The sequence below is a fragment of the Marmota flaviventris genome, chromosome 2, assembly GCF_047511675.1.
Source record: "Marmota flaviventris isolate mMarFla1 chromosome 2, mMarFla1.hap1, whole genome shotgun sequence".
NCBI classification, from domain to species: domain Eukaryota; kingdom Metazoa; phylum Chordata; class Mammalia; order Rodentia; family Sciuridae; genus Marmota; species Marmota flaviventris.
In genome coordinates this window covers 6,757,446-6,778,476 of record NC_092499.1, presented here as the reverse complement: position 1 = coordinate 6,778,476, position 21,031 = coordinate 6,757,446, and the positions used below count along the sequence as shown (strand labels likewise).

The window sequence follows — 21,031 nt, the reverse complement described above, 5'->3', positions numbered from 1 at the left end:
TGCCATTCTGTGTTTTCATTTTGGGGTCTCTTTATAAAAGCAAATGGGATTACAGTGTAGGTAAAAGTGACTGTGTTGTTCCCAAATCTGCAGTATTCCCAAATCCGCAGTATTCAGATTGCCATAGCAACTTCTAAGTTCCTATCTGTAAAGTTCAGATAAACTCCTGCTTTTAACTAGTGTCTAACAGCAGAGTTCTAGATATTGGTGTCATTTGCCAGATCGTAGTTTCTCTTAACTTTTCTGTTGTTTCATAATTATCATATTAAAATGTTAATGTTTATAGCCAGTCTAAACTCGCAGGCTGTGGGAATTGAGTACTGGGTGCTCACACGTTATGGAAACCTTGAAGAAGCTCTTGTGCAGCTCTGGCTCCGGGGCTTGTCACACTGGGCGGGTCCCTTAGCACACCCATGGCCTTGGCGCTGGGGGTTGGTGGCCTGCCCTGCAGTGCCTGTGGGCTCGGAGGTACAGACAACTGCTGCCCTTGATGCACTGGTGACTCTCATGGTCTCTCTAGAAAGTGGCCCTGAGCTCTCCTGCCCCGGCCCTGGGGGTTTGGCCCTGGGGGTTTGGCCGTGGATGTTCGCAGGGAGCCTTTCATGCGAGACTTCTTTGTCTTGGCAGAGGCCTGAGGCCTGTGTCCAACTGTGTCCCTCTCACAGGAAACTTGTTTGTACTGGAAAACGCCTCTGTGGCTCTTGTCTGACCCATGTCCAGTTTATACTGACCAAGATGGCCACTCTCGGGGGAGCCCTGCCCTGGGAAGAAGTTGGGTTCATGTCGTTGGCTGGGACACATCAGGTGACTCAACCTGCCCAGAGCACTTTATTATTCACAGGCCCCTGAAGGAAGAAGGTGTCCTGTGGTGACACCCAGTGCTCAGCCAGGCCGTGGGCCATGCCTGCAGCAGGGGCCACGGGATGTCCCCAGGCTTTCCAGGAGTGTGGTGGACAGTGCTTTAATTACCTGTACCAAGTGGAGACCTGGCTTGTGGGTTCTAGTGTAGACCATGGGTTGGGTTTTGGGTGTCTGAGACGAAGAGTGAGTGGGTCACGTCACCGATACGGAGAGGATGTTTTACCGGGCCAAAGGTGACAAGGTACAACTGGGTTTCGAATAATTATGTCAAGCTTCAGAATGGGTGCTGAGCTGGTGCCACGTTAAACAAATGTCTGGCATCTTTGAAGACACAGAGTTTATATAAAGACCGTCCTTTGCCTCGCACGTTCTGCTGGGTTTCATCACATAGAGTTTCACGAATTTAGTTTCCATGAATTTTAAGAAAATTGTTTTTGCAGTGATCTTCAGACCTTTAAAAGGCAACTGTTGGCCTCGTCTTACATCTTTTTAGTACTCGTTTGAATAACTTCTATTTGTAACCAACACAAAATGACCTGGATTCTAACTGGCAGCATGGGTAGGACTGACTCATCTGGATGTGAGATCAACAAGATTGACTTGCTTCTTTAAGATGCAGGTTTCCATCTGGTAGGCTTTTTCACCATGGTAAGAAACACGTGGCATTGAATTTGCCGTCTCGACTTCAGAGTGCAGTTTGGCAGCGCTGCGCATATTCCTACTGGGCGCAAGACATCTCTAGAGCGCTTCCATATTGTAAGACTGACACTCTGCGTTCCTTAACAGCTGTCCCCGCTCCCCTCCGAACAGCCCTTGGTGGCTACCCCCTGCTTTGTCCCAAGTGAGTGGAGTCGCTGGTCCTTTTGTGACTAGCCTATTTATTTTGTGTGGCATAATGTCCTCAAGATTCGTCCATGTCATAGCACGTGAGTAGTTTCATTTTTAAGGCTGGGTAATATTCCGTTGGATGTGTGTCATGCGCTTTTTTATCCATTCTGTTGATGGATGCTGGGTTGCTTCCACACTTTGTCTATAATGCTCTGTGACCATGGGTGTGCCTTTGAGACCCTGCATTCAGTTCTCTTGGGTGTACGCGCAGGGGTGGATGGCTGGATCACACAGTCATTCTACCTTTAGTTTTTTAGTGTCCTCCACACTATTTTCCATAATTAGAACAGCATTTTACATTCCCACAAGGACTCCCAAGTTCCCTGATCCTCATCTATGCTTTTTATTTTCTGTTCTGATCGTGCCATCCACATGGACGTGGCTGGTAGTTCCTGGTAGTTTGGATCTGCCTTCTGTGGTTGGTGATGCAAAGCACCTTTTCATATGCATGTGGGCCATCTGGGGTCTTCCCTGGAGGAGTGTCTATCCAAGACCTTGGCCCACATTTAGGTTAGGTCATTTTGCTGTTGTTCTCTTTGAGTTGTAGACGTCCTTATGTTTTCTGGTTATTAGCCACTTACTGGATATGTGATTTCCAAGTTTTTTCTCATTCCCTGAATGGCTTCTTCATTCTGTTGATCATTTCCTTCAACATGCAGAAATTTTTAGGTACATGCACATCATAACCTGCCATGCAGGTTATTTTTGCTTCTGTTGCCTGTACTTTTTGGTGCCATATCCAAGAAATCCCCACCCAATCCAGTGACCTGAAGCCTCTCCCCTACGTGTGGATAATGCTTCACAACAGGAAGCTCTGCAGCTTTCCAGGTTATGTTTAGGTCTTTAATCCATGTTGAGTGAGCTTTTGTTTGTTTGTTTGGGTGTAAGTCGGGATTGAGCTCCACGCCTTTGCTTGTGTGTCTGCAGCTCCCCCAGCACCATCTGTGGGAGAGGTGCCTCTTCCCTCACCGTGTAGTCTTGACATCCTGGATGAAAACCACTTGGCTGTAGATGCCAGGGTTCTTTCTGGGTTCTCTGTTCTGGGCCATCAGTCTCTATAGCTGACTGTATTGCCGGTACTGTATTTCTTGATTACCATTGCTTTTTAGTATGTTTTAAAATCAGAAAATGAGAGACCTCCAACTTTATTATCTTTTTTCCCAAGATTGTTTGGTTATTTGAACTCCCTTGAGAATTCTTATGAATGTTAGGGTAGTTTTTCTATTTGTGCAAAAAATTCTATTGAGGGGCTGTGTGTTGAGAGCCACAACCAAGTCAAGATGGCGCCTGGCATTTTGCCAGAAGGAGTGGTTGAGAAGTAACGCCAGCGAGCCATTAAGATGTTGATAATTAAGTTAAGCTGTGTATAATTATTAAGATAATGACTGATTGCTGTAACTGGATGATGCTAAATTGAAACAAGCTGTGTATTCAGTTGTGTATATAAACCTCTGCTGTCCAGCAATAAGGCGGCTCCTGCTACCTCGGGTGCCCGGGTGCCCGCTACTTTTGAGTTCTCGCGGAGTTCCCGTTGGTTCTCGCGGAGTTTCCATGGAGTTCTAGAGAGTTCCTGTTGGGTTCTGGCAATAAAGTAGTTCCTGTTTGAACCTATAAGTGGCTCGTGACCTCCCGGTTATTTTGTGCCCAGCCAGACTGCGGCAGCTGTGGTTGTAGCTCAGTGGTAGAGCGCCTGGCGTGTGTGAGGCCCTGGGTCCGATCCTCGGCACCACATAAAAATGAATAAATAAAATAAAGGTATAAAAAATGTTGTATCTGTTTAAAATTTTTTTTGAAAAGTCCATTGAGACTTTCATAGGAATTGCACTGAATCTGTGGTTTGGATTGAAGAGTGTGGACATTTGAACAGTATGGAGTCTTTCAATCCACGAGCATGGGATTTCTTTCCATTTATTTATGTCTTTTAAAGTGTCTTGAGTTTTCAGTGTTCATGGGTATCTCTTAGGGCAAGTTACTTCTATTTTTTTTTTTTTTTTTTTTTGTGGGACTGGGGATAAGGCAAGTTTACTTCTAAGTAGTCTATCTTTTTGCTGCTATGGTAAATTGGATTGTTTTTTTAATTTCCTTTTCCAGTTGGGCATTGTTATTGCATAGACATAAACCTGATTTTTGTGTGTCAGTTTTGTGTGCTGCAATGTTCTGAAGTCATTTATTCGTTTTAGCAGTTTTTTTGTGGAATCTTCAGGTGTCTCTATATGTAAGATCTTGTCATCTGTGAGCACTTTCCTCTCCAGTTTGGATGCCTTTTATTTCTTGTCTGATTCTAGTGCTATATTGAATAATAACAATGGCAAGCGTGAGCATTCTTGCCTTCTTCCTAATATTAGAGGAAAAGCTTTCTGTCTTTCACCATTGAGTGTGATATCAGCTGTAACTTTTTCTTTTTTAAATATTTATTTAGTTGTAGATGGAAACAATATCTTTATTTATTCATTTCTATGTGGTGCTTAGGACTGAACCCAGGGCCTTACATATGCAAAGCAGGTGCTCTCCCACTGAGCTACAGCCCCAGCCCATAGCTGTAGATTTCTTATACATGACTTTTATTATGTTGAAGTAATGTGCTTCTGGTTCATTGACAGTTTTTATCATGACAGGGTATTAAATTTGTCAAATGCTTCTTCTGCATCAATCAAGATGATCATCCAGTTTTTATCTTTTATTCTGTTAATGTGGTATATTCGCCCCTTGATTTTTACACATTGAACCATTCTTCATTCCAAACACACATCTGAGTTGTCATGCTATGCAGTCCTTTCAATGTACTGTTGGTTTGCTGATATATTGTTGAGGAGTCTTTCATCAATATTCATCAAAGGTGTTAGTCTTTAGTTTTCTTGTCAAGTCTTTGGTTTTGATATTAGGGTAAGACTGGTCTCATAAGATGAAATTTGGAGCAATTTCCTCTTCTTCAGTTCTTTGAAAGAGTTTAAGGAGGATTGGTATTAATTTTTCTTTAAATGTTTGATAGATTCTATAGTGAAATCATCCACTTCCATGGGCTTTTCATTGGTGGAGACTTTTGATTACTGCTTCATTTTCCTCGCTAATTACAGGTCCATTCATATTTTTTATTTCTTTTGATTCAGTCTTGTTAGGTTTTATGCATCTGGGAATTTATCCATTTCCTTTACTTATCCAATTTGTTGGCATGTAATTATTCATAGTGGTCTCTTGTAATTCTTTTCATTACTGTGACATTGGTTTTAATGTTCCCTCTTTTGTTTCTGATTTTAAATATTTAAATCTTCTTTTTAAAAAACTCTTTTTTTAATAAGTATTTTTTAGTTGTAGTTGATACAATACCTTTATTTATTTATTTATTTTTATGTGGTGCTGAGGATTGAACCCAGTGCCTCATGTGTGAGGGGCAAGTGCTCTACCTCTGTGCTACAGCCCCAGCCCCTAAATCTTCTTTTTCTTTTTTAGTTTACCTAAGGGTTTTTCATTGTTATTGATTTAAAAGAGGAGGAGAGGGGGGAGGGAGGGGGAGGGGGAGGAGGGAGGAGGAGACTCTTGCTTTGTTTTTTCTGATTTTCCCCTCTCTGTTTCATTTGTCTTTACTGTGATCTTTATTAGTTTCTTCCTTCTGCTGATTTTTGGCTTTATTCTCCCTTGTTTTCCAGCTCCCTGTGGTAGACTTGGGGTCTTGTGTCTGTTCTATAGCAATCGCCACTTCTCTGGGGACTGCAGTCACTATGTCCTGGGAGGGCTGCTGTGTCCAGCTCTTGTTTCTGGTTGCCTCTAGATATTTCCTAAACATCCTGGTGAGTTCTTTGACCAGTGGTCATTTAAGAACAAGTTGCTTAATTTCAAGACTGACCTTTTGTAGTAGCAAATGGTTAATGAAGAAATGAGATTCTTCCCCCTTATTCTTGAAGAAAAGAAGGTTTATAATTCATAGCTTCATATATTTAGAATGCAAATAAAATTTTCTCAGAGAAAAACAATAGAGGTGATAATTGCCATGTGATAGCATTTCTGGCCTTCATCCCCTTTTGTCCTTCAGAGAGCTCCTGGTGAGCATTCTTGCTCCCTGATTTTGTAAGTCTTCATGTTTGCTACAGAGTAACTTGAACGTGCAATAATGCTGATGTTTGTGAGATTTTTTTTTATAGGCTTCCTAGGATTAATTGGCATGATTGTTAGAATTCCTGGAAGATTGCATTTTGGGTTCTAATGATTTGAAGCATTTATTCAGGGAAAGATGAGGCTGGGGGTGAGATTTCTGAAGCTGACTGCAGAAGTATATAGATTCTCATTGACACTTGCCTACAGGATGGGAAAGCAACAGGGAGGCGTTAGTGGGCACTCTACCCCCTCTTTAAACTATTGATGATGGTAGAAGCGATTTTTGATAGTAACAAAAGCGAGTGACCAGCTGTTTAGTACCATCATCTCTGACACTCAAGACATCCCAGCAAGGTAGATATCATTACTATCGTGCAATGAGAAAACTAAGGCTCAGGAAAGTGAGGTGACTTGTCCAGGGGTCTTGCGATGAGAGAGTGGGAAGGAACATGGGCCCTGCCTGGCCACCTGGGTCTCTGTCCCCAGAGCCCATGTCCCTTGTATATGCCACACTGCTTCCTGCAAAGATTTCCAGGCCAACCTGTGGCTTCTCCCCAGTAAAAATGCGTGGTGTGGCCAGAATGTGGAGGGTGTCCCCTGCTTGTGTGTGAGCTGCCTGTAGAAGCAGGAGCATGGTCAGGGGTGAGGGTGACTCTGAGCAGAGATCTGTGGCAGGCTGTAAGTCCAGGAGGCAGGACTGCCTACTAGTAAGGGGTTCAGGGCCAACTCCAGCCAAAGTGACAGGCCTGTGCCACAAGCAGCCCCGTCTCCACCGCTGGGTCCCAGGCAGGAAGACAAGGGCTCTTGGGCGGCTGTTCCTCAGCAGTGTTCTGTAAGGAGAAATGAGGGTTCGTAAGCATCACATGTGTGTCCTCGCGTCGGAACAGTTACCCTCTTTCCAGAAACATCTGAAGGCCTCCTTACACTTTTCATTTTGATTTACAAAAGAATCCATCCAGTCCACGTGCTAGGCTGCGGTCAGTGTAAAGCTGCCAGCTGGACCTGTGGTGCAGACTGAGTGACTCCTGCTTCCGTGGCCCTCCTGGGTGAGAGTCCCCATCCCCTGAGAACTGGAAATGGGAGGAGCAGCAGCTATTGGCCTCCCTGGTGTCTCTCCCTGGACCTCTGCTCAGGAGAGGAATCCTAGCAGAGACAGCAGCTCGCGGGGCATTCTGAATATCAGGACTGAAGCAGCTTCTGGGTCATTTCAAACATGCCACAGTCTCCAGGGCGTTTTTCTGTCATCGGGGTCCAGATGAACCGAGCCCAGGCATCTGCGGGGTGTGCATGGGTATGTGTCTGTTTTCTTTTCTCGGGGGTTTTCAGCCTAGTGCTTAAGAACAAAATCCTCCTTGGAAGTCGTCCAGTGCCCAGCGGGGGGTGCTTTGTGCTGCCAATTAAGACTTCTCTGGGATTGGAGTCTTGGTATGGAATGCCTGGGGAAGCTTCGCTTGCACTAGTCCAAGGAAAAGGGGCTGTAGGTCCTACCTTGCTGTGTGGAATGTGGGGCGGACATGGAGTGCTATTTCCCTGGGATCAGGAAAAAGACACCCCTTTTCTCTCAGTGCAGGAGTAGAGCATTGCAGCAGGACAGAGCGAGAAGAGAGACCAAGAGAACAAAACTGGAGCAGGAAGCCTTAGTTTAGAAGTGCTCTGTGCCCAGCGAGAGGCCGGCGGCCTTGCTTCCAGACGGCCAGCGTCCTGTGGAAACGGTGTCCATTGTTAAAAGTGCAGAGCTTGCAAGTGGGCAGAAACCAGTGCCAGGTCACACACGACTTGAAGGGTAGGAAGCCAGACCTGGCTGCAGTGGGTTTTGTATTTTACTGACTGACCTGTTGATCCATTGAGAAGCTGGGGATGGAACCCAGGGCCACATGTGTGCTAAGCAAGAACTCTACTGCCAGGCCACATGCTCAGTCCTTATTTGGGTTTTTAAAAATTTATTTATAAAGTTTCTTTGTCATTTAGATCCATTGAAATGTAGGTGTTAACTAGAAGCTGTGTTTTCAGTCTTAATCAGTAAAAATCTCTTGAGATTCTGGAAGACCACCAGCCTTCCTAAAAATGACTTGTGTTTTGCCACCAAGTTGTGGTTTTAGACAGTGATAGATAAGAGCATTTCTTCACTTTCTTGTTGAAATGCATTATCTGGGTTCATCAAAATTGGGTATCCCCGGGGCTGGGGAAGCTGAGGCAGCAGGATGGCAAGTTCACAGCCAGCCTCAGCAACTTAATGAGGCCCTGAGCAACTTAGTGAGACCCTATCTCCAACTGAAAGATAAAAAGGACGTGAGGATGTGTTCAGTGGTTAAGGGCCCTTGAGTTCAATCTTTGGTATCAAATTAAAAAAGAATTAGGTATTTCATTCTTTGTGGACAAGAGCCAGGTGGGGCTTGGCTGCCTGTGGCGCCTGCAGGGCTCCACTCAGCACCCAGTTCCCGGTTGATGCCCGGTAAGTGTTTGTTGAGAGGATAATTGTTTAATCTAGCATGAGTCACCCTGACTGTCATGACAGACGAAGTCATCAGAAAAATCTCTGGTCATGCATAAGAGCTCCCTGCCAAATCTCTGTTCTGATTGCTAAAGTTTGGGATCTCTTTGCAAAATTTTGGAAAACCATCTCTGGACTCCAAATTGCCTGATGAAAGACAGAATTGTACCTTCTTCTGTTCAGAGTCATTCTCTGACCATAAGAAGATTGTCACCTTTCTTGGTCACCAGTCTCCACTGCAGAAAACTTATTTTGTCCAAAATTTAAATGGGCAAGGATTCTTGAATGCACATATAATGGAACTGAAGAGCCATTTTATTTTCACAACTGTGGAGGTTTTGGATTTGGGCATGGGGGTAGCAAACTGAAGAAATGGAGGAAGGGGTGACTTTTATCCATTTATACACCAAAGGCACTTGACCTGCCTGAAGTGCTAAAAAATGTACAGTGTTACTGTGCCATCTCCCACAGGCCAGTCCCCTGCCACTTCTAAAATAAAGAGTGTTATTTTCACTTGTGTCCAGAGGGACACACTTCCTTGATGCTCCCTGCAGGTGACTGACGGAATCCTCCTGTGGGGAGGCACAGGGCTGCTCTCTCTGCCCTTCTTGCTGCAAATTTCTTCTTTCTGTCCTTCGTTAAGTTCCAGTAAATCCTACTTAATTCATAAGAGCTCTTGGCTCTCAAAAGGAAATGACTCATTTTATTTTTGTAAGTATAGGACAATAGTAAGTTGTTTGTTTTCTTTTCTTTTTTTTTTTTTTTTTTAAAGTGTAACGTTTTGATGCAAACGTGGGAATGATGACATCTTGAAAGGGCTGGGGTGGATCACACTGAGTCTCCGCAAAACAAACGTCTTTCCATTTGAGATGTGCAATTGACTGAGGCTTATCAAATGCTTTCCCACTTTCACAAGGCACTCATGTGCATTCTGCTTTGTCTCTGTGCTTTGTGCACAGATTGAACACAGTGCAGGCAGACTGAACAGGTCAGCACCCAGGCGAGGGGAGCGCAGCCTCGAAGCCCTTTCTCTCCTTTCACCTCCCTTTTCACACGGTGGGTCTCACCAGGGCCTGACGTGCAGCCGGCTTCTTTCTTGTAACTGCATTAATTATTGATATGCGCTGGACACATAGGGGCCCAGCAGTTCTCCAGCTAGTGTCCTTTGGCCTTGAAACTTGCACAGGGTCCTGCTTAGGTGCCAGGAGAGTCAGCCCGGCCACTCACTGCATGCCAGCTTCCTTCATGTCCCTGAATCCCTGAATGTGTTTCTTCCTGGGCAGAATTGGGGAAATGATTTTTTTTAAAGAGGACATGAGGTTTAAGTGGAAAAATCTCTATAAAGTGCAAATTGTTCCCCACGTGTTAACTATTTCAGCCATGGCTGTTCCCGGCATCCTCTGTTGCTTCTTCCAGGCAACAGATTGAGCGTTAATCATTAGGAAATTGGCCAGTGTTTACTCTAATTCACTAATAGTCATAGCTTTTCAGCTCCATAAGGGTGTTTTTATGTAATTCTTTAAATTGCAATGAACTTGCCATGAACTCCCAAAAGGACACCACGGAGGTGACACTCTGCGCTGCGTTCTGCTGCTGCAGAGCCTCCTGGGGCCCCGTCAGCCGGGCACACATAAGAGCTTTGGAGTGTGGACTAGGTCCTTGGAGAGAACACTCCCATGGAGCCACGTAAGCGTGTGGCTTTTGTCATTGGAAGAGCTCAAGCTTTAGGTACAAAGGTTTCTGTACCTTTTGGGCTGTAATCCCAAGTTTCAGAGCTTCATTGCTCTCCTAGAATCTATTTCTTTGTCCCCAAATCAAGCATTAAAAACTCATCCTTTGGGCTGGGGATGTGGCTCAAGTGGTAGCGCGCTCACCTGGCATGCATGCTGCCTGGGTTCGATCCTCAGCACCACATACAAACAAAGATGTTGTGTCTGCCGAAAAAATAAATATTAAAAATTTTCTCTCTCTCTTTCTCTCTCTCTTTGGAAAAAAACCAAAAAACTCATCCTTTGACTTTAGGACGTTCTCATGCAGATTCCAGTTGTGAGGCTCTGGCTGTATAGATCAAAAGCTTCCTTTGTTACCAAAAAGGCGGAGTGAACAGCATATTAAAATAAATGATCAGGTTGTGGCTCAGTGGTAGAGCACTCGCCTGGCATGTGCAAGGCACTGGGTTCGATCCTCAGCACCACATAAAAATAAATAAATAAAATAAAGACATTTAAAAATAAATAAATAAAATAAGTGATCATCAAAATTGATAAATTATATTACTGTGTTGTGTAGTGTACGGATATATAACAAGAAATCCCACTATTGCGTATGATTAGAATGCACTAATAAAAATTTTTTAAATAATAAAATTTCTCCTATAATGGGGAAAACAAATCATAATAATGATCATTTTACTTGTGTTTGCTCACTCAGAGAGTGAGGTGAGTTTTCAAAAGCCCCCACCCAGGCCGTTTTTAAAAACACACCAAGAGTTTACGAACAGGACGTTTGGAAGCCACAGAGAAGAAAGAACAGAGGCCGGGCCCCAGAAGCAGACAGAGGAGGGGGAGAGAAGCCAGGAGGGCAGGGGGAGCTGCAGCTGGGGAGGACAGTGGCAGGAGACACTGGTGGCCCTGAGGAGCTCAAGTGATTTAATCCAGGGTTCCGCTGTCACGGGCTCCAGCTCAGTGGCAGTGGTCCTGCGGCTCCTGCACGTGAGATTTGGTTCCTCCCTCCATGGAGTGTCCCCTGCAGCTCCTGAGATGGGCTGCTTTGGGCCCTCCCTTCTCGGCGTGGTGTGTGGGCTCCTGCTCTCTGCCTGCTCTCCTGGCGTCTGCCACCTGTGACAGACACAGTGGCAGCTCTCAGTCTGTTCCCTGGGAGCCCTTCTCACTCTCCTGTCCCCTTCCTTGCTGCCTCAGTGGGTGATTTCCTCCATGTCCATGGCTCAGCGGCCCCCTTCAGTGGCCGTCTCAGGAGTCACAGACCTGCGTGTGCACCCCCCACACCTCCACTCCGCGTGAGCCGGAGCAGCCAGGTGGGCAGATGTGCACCTCTTCACCACCTCTTTTCCTCCTCTCTTCAGAGCAGGTGGGATGTCAGGGCAACTCAAGTCTCTTTCTGTGACAGGGTCAGAGTAAGACACGTGCATGCACTTATCCATTTATTTATCCTTTCCTATAACAAATCTGTATTGAGCCTCTTTATGAGGCTCTGCAAAATATACAAAAATAGATGAGGTGAGCTCTCGAGAATGGCTTATGTTGAAGGTAAAAAGTTTCTAGGGACACCTGCAAGGCAGTTATACGCTCTTGGTGAGTTCCGGGTACTATAACAAAGTATCACAGACCAAGTGGCTTATAAACAACAGTGGTTCAGGACACAAAGTCCCAGAGCAGGTGCCAGCATGGTGAGGTCCTGGTGAAGGGCCTCTTCTGGGATGCACACTGTGTCCTCATGTGGTGGAAAGAGTGAGAGAGCTCTCTGTAGACCCTTTTATGGGGCACTAATTACGATCATGAGGTCTCCACCCTCATGGCCTAATTATCTTCCAAAGTCCCCAGATCCAAGTGCCATATCTCTGGCATCAGGGTTCCAACACAGGAGATTCGGAGGACACAAACCCTCACTCTATCGCATGTTCTATCAGTCCTCCCTGCGCCCAGCTCTGCTGCCTGCCTGTGGGTCTCCTGGGAACAGGGTTTCCTTTTCTAGAGCAGGCCCTTCTGCCTGGGTAATCACAACACATTCAAGTTCTTCCTTTGATCTTTCCCAGAAATTTCAATCATTACAAAAGTTCCTTCCCCAGCGCCCCTTCCCAGATTCCAACCACGCTCATCCTCTGGTTATAAGGAATGAGCATGAGTGCTCACAGGGGCAGTGACTCTAGATGGTGGCGTTTTGCACATGGCAAAGCATTTTCTATCATTACCTGTGGCATCCTATTTGTGTTTGTCCCAGGTGTACCTTTAGGCCAGTGCTCTCCAGTATCCGCACTGTTGGCCTTTGGGCTGGCTAATTCTCTGTGTGGGGCTGTCCCGGGCATTGTAGGTTATTTAGCAGCATTTCTGGTCTCCATCCCCTAGATTCCAGTAGTGATCCCCTTCCCAAGGGGTGACAACCATAAATGCGTCTAAACATTGCCCATGTCTCGCGGGCGTTATCATCTCTGGCTGCCTGGCACTGCCAGGCAAGGGAGGCACCCTCAAGGTCGGGTCGCACGCCTGTAAGCCCCAGGGTTTGTTGGAGATCTTATGGCTCCGTTTCCTCTGTGACTCGCACTGACCACCCCAATTATAAGGCACTGGGCAGGACATTGATTCCAAGTGGCATCAAGTGTCACTCTGAAAGCCTTTGATCTCTGCAGGTAGGATTCTAGCACAGCTCTATCTCCACCCACCTGGAAGTGGACGACCTCTGTATGTGTTTTTACACTCAGCAATGAAGTAGGATTGCAGTAGGGAGATGTCATTGTCCTCCACTTCCCCCCTCTCAGCAGCATCAAGCGGACCAGCTCTTCTGAGCGCGTATCTCCTGGGGGCCGGCGGGAGAGCTCTGGGGACTCCAAAGGCAGCCGGAACCGCACAGGCTCCACCAGCAGTTCCTCTAGTGGCAAGAAGAACAGCGAAAGGTAAGGATTCCCCCTGCCGCTGCCAGGCCATCTGACAACCCTGGCCCCAGGGACAAATCAAAGATCCCTGTGTGCAGACAAGCTGGGGACTCTCAGGCGCAAGGTCAGAGTGCTGGTCACACCATTTGAGGGCAGCTGTAGTCAGAGTTCACTAAGTCCTCATCCAGGGAGCTCACCTGCCCTCCCGACTCCCAGTGCAGGTCTGGGCAGAGTAAGCCACTGCTGGCAATTTGCAAAGCGACCAGGGAGCCCAGGAGGCGGTTCTGAGTTCCCAGATGAAGTGCCTTGTTCCTCTAGAACACCTGCTGCCATCTTAAAACTGACCTTAATGGAATGTTTTAAGTTTGTCAGCAACATTTTCTAATATAGAATGGGTCAAAAGTTACAATTTGATAATTGGCCAGAGACTGCTTTCAGTATTGAGTTGACACAAGGAATATGGACCACTTTCCTTCCTGGTTTCCACCTCCCTTTTTATGAGGTTGGTATTTAATGGATCATAACCAACATCTGTGACGTTCTACTCATACATGCTACTTTTTGGCGTTTTAACAGCTTGTTTTGTATGTAAGAATGAATTATGTAGATGAGGTCAGTTTTTCTGTGTGTATCTGCCCAACGTGTGTTGTTCTAAGTTTTCAAACATTGTGCTTTGATTTTATCCCTTCTGTTTAGCAAAGCTCAGGAAGGAATTTCAGTTTCAGAGGCTAAACATGTTTCTTTTCAAATGTTCACGTAAGAAGGCTTAGTCATAATGCAGCCGTCTCCAACCAAGGGTTGTACAGGTTCCAAGTCTGTAAATCCGCTGTGCTTCATTCCTGTTCAGGACACAAAACTCTTTTTCAGTTTCGTTCCTAAAAGGTATTTTTTGCAGAAAAAAACATAGACACTTATCAATCTACAGCAGGTCAGTTAACAATTTCAGAAACCATTGACATAGGTTCTGTCTTCTAATTTAGACAGTACTTTTTAAAATTTTTTCCCCTAGTAACTGGGGATTGAATCCAGGGGCACTTACCACCAAGCCACATCCCCAGCCCTTTTATATTTTAGGACAGGATCTCGCTAATTTGCTAAGACTGGCCTGGAATTTGCAATCCTCCTGCCTCAGCCCCCAGAGTTGCTGAGATTATAGGCCTGCACCACCACTTTGGGCTCTGTTAGTACTTGTTATCAGAAGATTATGCTAACGGGGTGATAATGCTTTGGAAATAAGGCCAGGTGGTCACAATGGCAGCGGAGTGAGCCAGGGGGAGGTGCAGTGGCTCTGAAGGCTTGAGTTCCTGGTTAGCCTAGAAGATGACCTGAAATGTCTAGATCTTGGCCGTTCATATATACTTGGCTACTCTTCAGCCCATCTGATTTTTATTAAGAATTTCCAAAAAGAATCTGCATTGTGTAAACTCCAGATCTGTTTTATCTTTTAAATCCTATGGCTTTGGTAAATGTGCTGGGTAAATATTTCCACAGAAGATATTTACAAAGGGATTTTTGAGAAATGCCACAGTAGGAAATTTTGATTTGGAAGTGAGGGACTGGAAAAGTTTACTAATCATTTCCTAAAATAGTTCAGGCAACTCAAAGTGGCCATTTAAAAATAAATCCTTTTCCTCTCTAGAACTTAGGGAGGGTGGAGGCCAGCACAATGTGAGCTGTCCAGTTGCCGACAACCTCCAGAGAGTGTGGCATCTTCCCCGGGGTGACTGCTGGTACTGACAGGGCCTGGGGCCCAAGGAAGTCACAGCAAAAAAGCAGTTAGGAAGCAGCAGGAGCAAAAAGTCAAGGTGGACGTCCAGGCACTGCCTGACCCCTTTCCTCCATTCTTGTCTCCATTCCCCAGGGGCAGCCCCCAGCCTGGCTGCTCTGACCTCACTGAGGAAGCCTGCCTGGGGGTGTAGACAGGTGCAGAGGAATGAGTAATCCACGGGATTCCTTCTCAAACATAGCTACTCACAGGTGGCCTCAAGAGTCTGGCCTCCACTCTCACTAGCTCGCCTGTGTCCACTCTTCCAGTGGCCACCTCCTGTTTCAGAAGACTAGCTTGTTGGTTACTGTCGGCAGCAAGACAGAAGGCGAAGGCATGGAGGGCTGCTTTGTGAGCCAGGCTCGGCCTTCGCTGCTCCAGCTGGGTTTCGTCCTCTGGGAATTCTACACTGATGCCCTTGAATCTTACAAATGAGTGAGCCCCTAGGAAGCACCCGGCACAGGGGGTGGTGCTCAATAGATGCCCCCATTGCTGTGGTGGAGTCACAAAGAGAAACTCATGCAGAGCACAGGACAGTGATTCTCCACTTGACTTTCCTCGTGTAAGTGAGGGTGTTCAGTGACACCTCAGGTCGTCAGTCTCATTTGCCTAAGCAGCACAGTCCTGTGGTATGGCCCAGATTTTGACACAATCCAGCCATGGTTGGGGGGACGTGAAGTGTGATGTGTCCCTATAATTCCCCCAGCTGCTGACAAAGTGGCACAGCATGGGAATCCACAGGCCAGGATGGCTCCCAGCCTGCCATGGCTGGAGGTCCTGCCCCTTCCTCTCCTATAAGCTCTTTGGGAAGCACGTGAGTACACGTGAGCTCACAGGCGAGCTCGGATTTGGCCTAGCCGAGAAGGAGTGCGTCACCCACACAGCAGTGCTGTGACTCGGGACAGCTGCAGATTGCTAGCTGTGAAGTCTGGTGTTCCTGCCTGTGAGCAAGGCTGTCTGTGGCACATAGACACGTCTGTACAAATCAGAAGACATTCCCTTCACTCAAAATATAATTCCCCATCGGCATGTGTATTTCTCCTCAATAATAATAACAGCAAAAGCTGTTCTGTATACATTGTTATCACTTGAACTGTGGAACAGAAAATAAGTGGTTTTGAAATCCTAAACATTCACTTTTTCCAAAACACAATAATTTATTTTGAAATAATTAATGTATTTGTTTTCATAGAAACTCTTTATGATAGTTTTTGTGTTCTTGTTGCTATATCCCTCATCTTTAGGACTGGTCACTGGATTTGACAGTTTTCTTGTGACAAGTAGATTCTTAACCTTCATTTTAGAATGCTTGCCATTTTAAAATATTTTGCTTATAGCAAGCTGCAAAATTTTAAGAACATTTAATCTTTGCACTGACAAAGTTTTCATTAAAAACAAAAGCAATGTAGAGCAATGTGATCTATTACTTTATGTATTATTGATAGTAGATGAATATTAATAATTATGCAGTGGTTCATGTCATCATGAAGCACTTAGTAAATTTAAAGAGGTAATCAGCAATAACATTCCAATGGCAGACTTGTAGTTAATGTCCTAATCCAATGAAGGACTTTTCAAAAATTTTAAAATAAGCATTTTCCATCGAATAGAAAAATAGCTACTTATTTAGAAGCACAGTTTATGCTACCTGTTGCTAGATCAATCAAGTGTTTCAGTTAGCACTCTGGTTCCCCCTTTGCAATTTCTGAGGAAGGAGATAAGTCACCTTCATTAGCAAGACACCATCTAAAGGTTGTAAGGGGCTGATTCCTAGAACAAGAGATGCTTCCCCCTCTGCTGGAAACTTGGTTGTAACACACCTACACATTGTCCATCTTTAGAACGAACATATCAAATACAGCATCCAGCAAGCAGCGTTGCCCCAGGTGCAGCGCCCCTCTGTGCCCAGCGCCCCTCTGTGCTCAGCAGCCCTCCGGCCTTACGAGACTCTGAGGTCAGGAGCCACTGCCCAGAGCCCCTCCCTCCTAAAGCCCCAGCATGTGTGACACGGTCTCTGGCAGCTCCCTTGAGCTCCTGAGGGCTCAGAGTTGTTTTTCTTTAACTGTGGCGCCACTGAGCTATAATCTAAATCCTAATCCTCAGCCCAGGGTTCATGGCCTCCATATTCTGTCTCCTCACTGCCCTTGGGCTCTGACATCCGCGCCTCTCCACGGCTCTCACTTGCTTCCAGCAAGACTTTTTTCTCTCTTTGAGTTACTTTATTTATTACACAAGTAACCTGCTTTAGAACATCCAGATGTACAAAAAGCAATGAAAATCACCTATGATCTGGCTCAAGGAGCTCAGAGCTGTGACTTGTCACATTTCCACCCTGCCTGTGTTGCTGGGGTGCTGTACGGGCGGTGGGCACTTCCGACGTAATCTACATTCTTCTGCGTGTCTTTTGCAATCCTGTTTTGTTGCTCTGTGAATATGCCTCTTTCAGCAGACATACTTTCACACAGTGTGATTTGTTATTTTTGTTTAAAAACATTTAAAAAAAATTTTTTTTAGTTGTAGATGGACACAATACCTTTATTTTTATTTATTTTTATGTGGTGCTGAGGATCAAACGCAGCACCTCACACAAGTGAGACGAGTGCTCTATCACCAAGCCACAGCCACAGCCCTAAAAACTTTAATATGAAAATAATTTCACACGAAAATAAAAATAGCACAAGGAGCACCTTACAGCATTGGTTTAGTTGGAGGTTGTACATGCAGCCGAGTGCACCTTAGTGGGACAGCCAGCTGCCAACAAGGTTTTCCTGATCCAGTCAGACCAGCCCAACGTCCGGAAATGTGCAGCTCAGAGTAGTTACTCAATAAATGTCACTGAATGGTTTATCCCATTTAATATAGCCAAAGAAGGTCAGAGTCGTGCTGCTTCGTAGCCACCACCAAGTTTGATTCCAGTTCTGCCACTTTTTGTTGTATGATGGTAAATTACTTGATTTCTTCTGGGAATTTCTCAATGTCAGTAAAAAATAGTGCCTACCTCCCAGGTGTTGTGAGGATTTAAAAGACCAGATATGCAGAACCCAGCACACCTTGCCTGCAGTTGGCAGTTAGGCGGCCTCCATGGCTGCCATCCCCACCCCAGAACACTGAATCGCTGTTTGTGCTGTCGCGACACACAGCTGAAGTGTCTCTTCCTGGGGACATTTTGTAATTCCCCAACTCACTGGGTCTGTCCTTACCCAACCTGAAAAAAGAGCAATGAGAAACTGGAAATTTGTGTCATCTTACTTATTCAGTCCCCAGCACTGCTTAACTTAGCACGGGCTGTGTGCACAGCGTGGTGCGAGACAGGGCCAGCAGTAGAAAGGGGCAGCATGAAGGGACTCATCCTCTCTGCAAAATTAATGACACAGTGACAGATAAGGGCCAATTTCCTTTAATTTTCCCAAGACCCAACACAAACCAGTAAGCAAAAGATAACATAATAGAAACCTGGGTAAAGGGTTTGAACTCACAGTTCCCTGAGAAAGAGATTCAGATGGCTAGCTAGCTAACACCATTGAATGGTCTTAATTAAAGAAATGCTACCTAAGCAAGCTGAGAGCATCCTGAGAGCTTGGACAGGGAGTTACTCTCAGACAGATGCCTTCCAGCTCTCAGTAGGTGCCAGGGCGTAACCTCTGCCAAGTGACGTGTGTGCCTGGGACCTGGGGGGGTGGGGTTGAATGTGCTGGGTGCCCCTGTCCAGGAAGCCTTCCTTCACATGGTCCCTCTCCTGCCGCTAACTTGTCTCTGACCCTGACTCCCACCCAGCTCCCGGGCTCCCTCAGGCTGGGAGGGGAGGAGACATGTGGCTCCTTAGCCTTGTGCCTTGGGCACCTTGCACAGTACCTGGCACCCAGTGTGTGGTGGGTGGATGAGGCTGCTGAGTGCTCAAGACGACCAGAGCCATTTAAGACCAGGTCAACAGCGCCACCTATGGGTAGGCAATTTAACACCACCCTTGCAGAAACATTCCCTCTGGGTGGAAATCAGGTGACGTAAAGTAAGCATCTTTTTCCTGAAAAGATGGCTTCACCCTTCAGGCTGTGAGGTCATTTACCTTTGGGTATATTCTTAAGTGATCAGAGCTAATATTCTTTAAGTTGTTTCACTTCTGTGACTATCAGGCGAGGAGCCCAGAAAGTCAGTTAGGTTCTTGTCAGTGATATTGGAGGAAGAGTGAAGTAGTATAATTTATAAGGAAGTGTGAGGCACTGTGTTACACTTCTCATTTAATCCTGCCAGTCCTCACAACACAGTGGTCCAGTTTCTATTTTGTAGATGAAGGAGACGAGGCTTATGGAGGGAAAGCACCTTGTCCCAGCACCCCCCACCCATCAAAATCTGTGCTCCCCTGCTGAGTGAGGCTCAAGCTATTGGTTCTCATTGGCAGTGTCTGTGAGGCAGTAGTTGGGTCCCCATCAGAGTTTCCAGTGGCTTCTGAACATTTTTAATAGGTGCTGCCTGAGAGACCCTGGCCCAGTAAAAGCCGTGTGGAGCCATTATTCACGTGGTAGGGTACTGTGACTTCCCGTGATGATTTTATCTCCTCTCATGGAATCCTTTCCAAGGAGAGCCGCATTGTGCCGAGAGCCGGTGGTGTGGATGAGTGGCAGGGAGGTGGCATGCTGAACTTGGTAGTGGCTCCTCCTGACCACACCGTATTAATCATTTTAAAAATGAGGTGCTCTGCTCAGACAGCATCTGGCTCCTGCCAGCCTGCCAAGGGCCAGTGCCAGGTGCTGTGAGGTCCTTCCTGGGTCACAGTCTGTCTGAGGCCTGACACAGGGCTCAGCCTCCAAGCCCTGTCAGGACATAGAGTGAGTTGGTCCCCCGGATGTTGGTGTGAGCGCAGCTCCCCACGGGGACATGCTGTCTGTCACATCAGGTCCTAGCAAGCTGTCCCCTGCACTTTCCTCCCTGTGGACACACTGCAGAAGAAAAGGAAACAGCCACCCAGAGTCCAGGTGGGCACTCGGCCCTCACGGGAGGCATCAGTGGCCACTTCCTCTGTTGGTGGCAGCTGCGGAGTCCTGCCTTCACCGCCCACACACACATCCAGCTGCGGGGACCTCTGAGCGTCCCAGGGGCTGCTTCTGTCTTGGACACACCCTTCCTGCTGACGCAGGCGGTGGGGCTGCAGGGCAGCATGTCTACTCCAGAGGTGCTGCCGGGCCAGGGCAGCCAGGAGGCCAGGCTGGCCACTGGGGGCCCTCCTGCCCTCCCTGTGGGCAGTGCCTATGCACTCTGGGCTGGCCGGGCAGGAGGAGGACACTGTTCCCTCTAGGATAGGACAGGGAGCCCCACCCCAGCTGAGCTGCCATGTCACCCACGTCACTTTTCCACCTAGCACACGTTGAGGAATAGGGTCATCAGACGAATGACACCACGCCTAGAGAGGCCATCGCCCCATTCTCAGCAAGTCCACACCTATGCTTGCCCCCTGGGCTCAGGGAGGTGCTCAGGGCACAGCTCTGGCTGACGGGCTCTGATGGGGCCACAGCGCCTTCAGCTGTGGGCCATCGTCACCACCTATCATGGTGCCTGGCCGAGGAGGTGCTCAGAAGAGCCTGTGTCATTTCTCAGGGGGCTCTTATGACCTTCACCTGTGGGCGCAGGTGAACTGGCCTGCCCTCAGCCCCTCCTCCTGCCCGTTAGGGAAGGTGCTGGTGCGTTGGCAGGGAAAGGGGTTTTGAAGTGAGTTCATGGTTTCTTTTTCTTTCTTGATCTTTCGTTTGTTGTTTTTGTTTTTTTTAAAGAGAGAGAAAGAGAGAATTTTAAAAATATTTTTTTTTTCAGTTTTCGGTGGACACAACATCTTTGTTTTATTTTTATCTGGTGCTGAGGATCGAACAGCGCCCTGCGCATGCCAGGCAAGTGCGCTACCGCTTGAGCCACATCCCTAGCCCCAAGAGTACACGTTTTCTATGAAAAAGTAATTTTCTAAAATAATGAAGCAGAGCAGTAGCACATTTTCTAAATTCCGCACCAAGAAGTGATCATAGTTTAGATGTGAGGAAGCAGCTCTTTGGTGCCACCTCAGTCCCCCGGCTCTCACTGATCTTCATTGTTTACATTCACATTACCTTTTTATGACTTTTAATAGAAGAATTTCTGAAGGCCAGGCATAGTGACTCACACCTGTCATCCCAGCTACTTGGGAGGCTAAGGCAGAAGGGTCACAAGTTCAAGGCCAGACCAGGAAATTTAGCTAGACCCTATCTCAAAATAAAGGACTGGGGGTGCGGCTCAGTGTTGGAGTGCCCCTGGGTTCCATCCCAGTACTGCAAGAAAGAGAATGAGCGAGAAGATGGGCAGAGCAGTCTTC

At 46.6% G+C, this 21,031-nt stretch overlaps 1 protein-coding gene across 5 annotated transcripts in view; it reads left to right on the top strand.

The window, feature by feature from the left end:
- Eml1 (EMAP like 1) overlaps nucleotides 1-21,031 on the top strand; it is a 162,705-nt gene that overhangs the window by 106,345 nt on the left and 35,329 nt on the right. For 4 of the 5 annotated variants that reach the window (XM_071607549.1, XM_071607551.1, XM_071607550.1 and 1 more), the window contains exon 4: nucleotides 12,822-12,956. In XM_071607549.1, the coding sequence (XP_071463650.1) occupies nucleotides 12,822-12,956 (135 nt within the window). The remainder of the gene's footprint in view (nucleotides 1-12,821; nucleotides 12,957-21,031) is intronic. The other variant, XM_071607548.1, reaches the window with a different exon arrangement.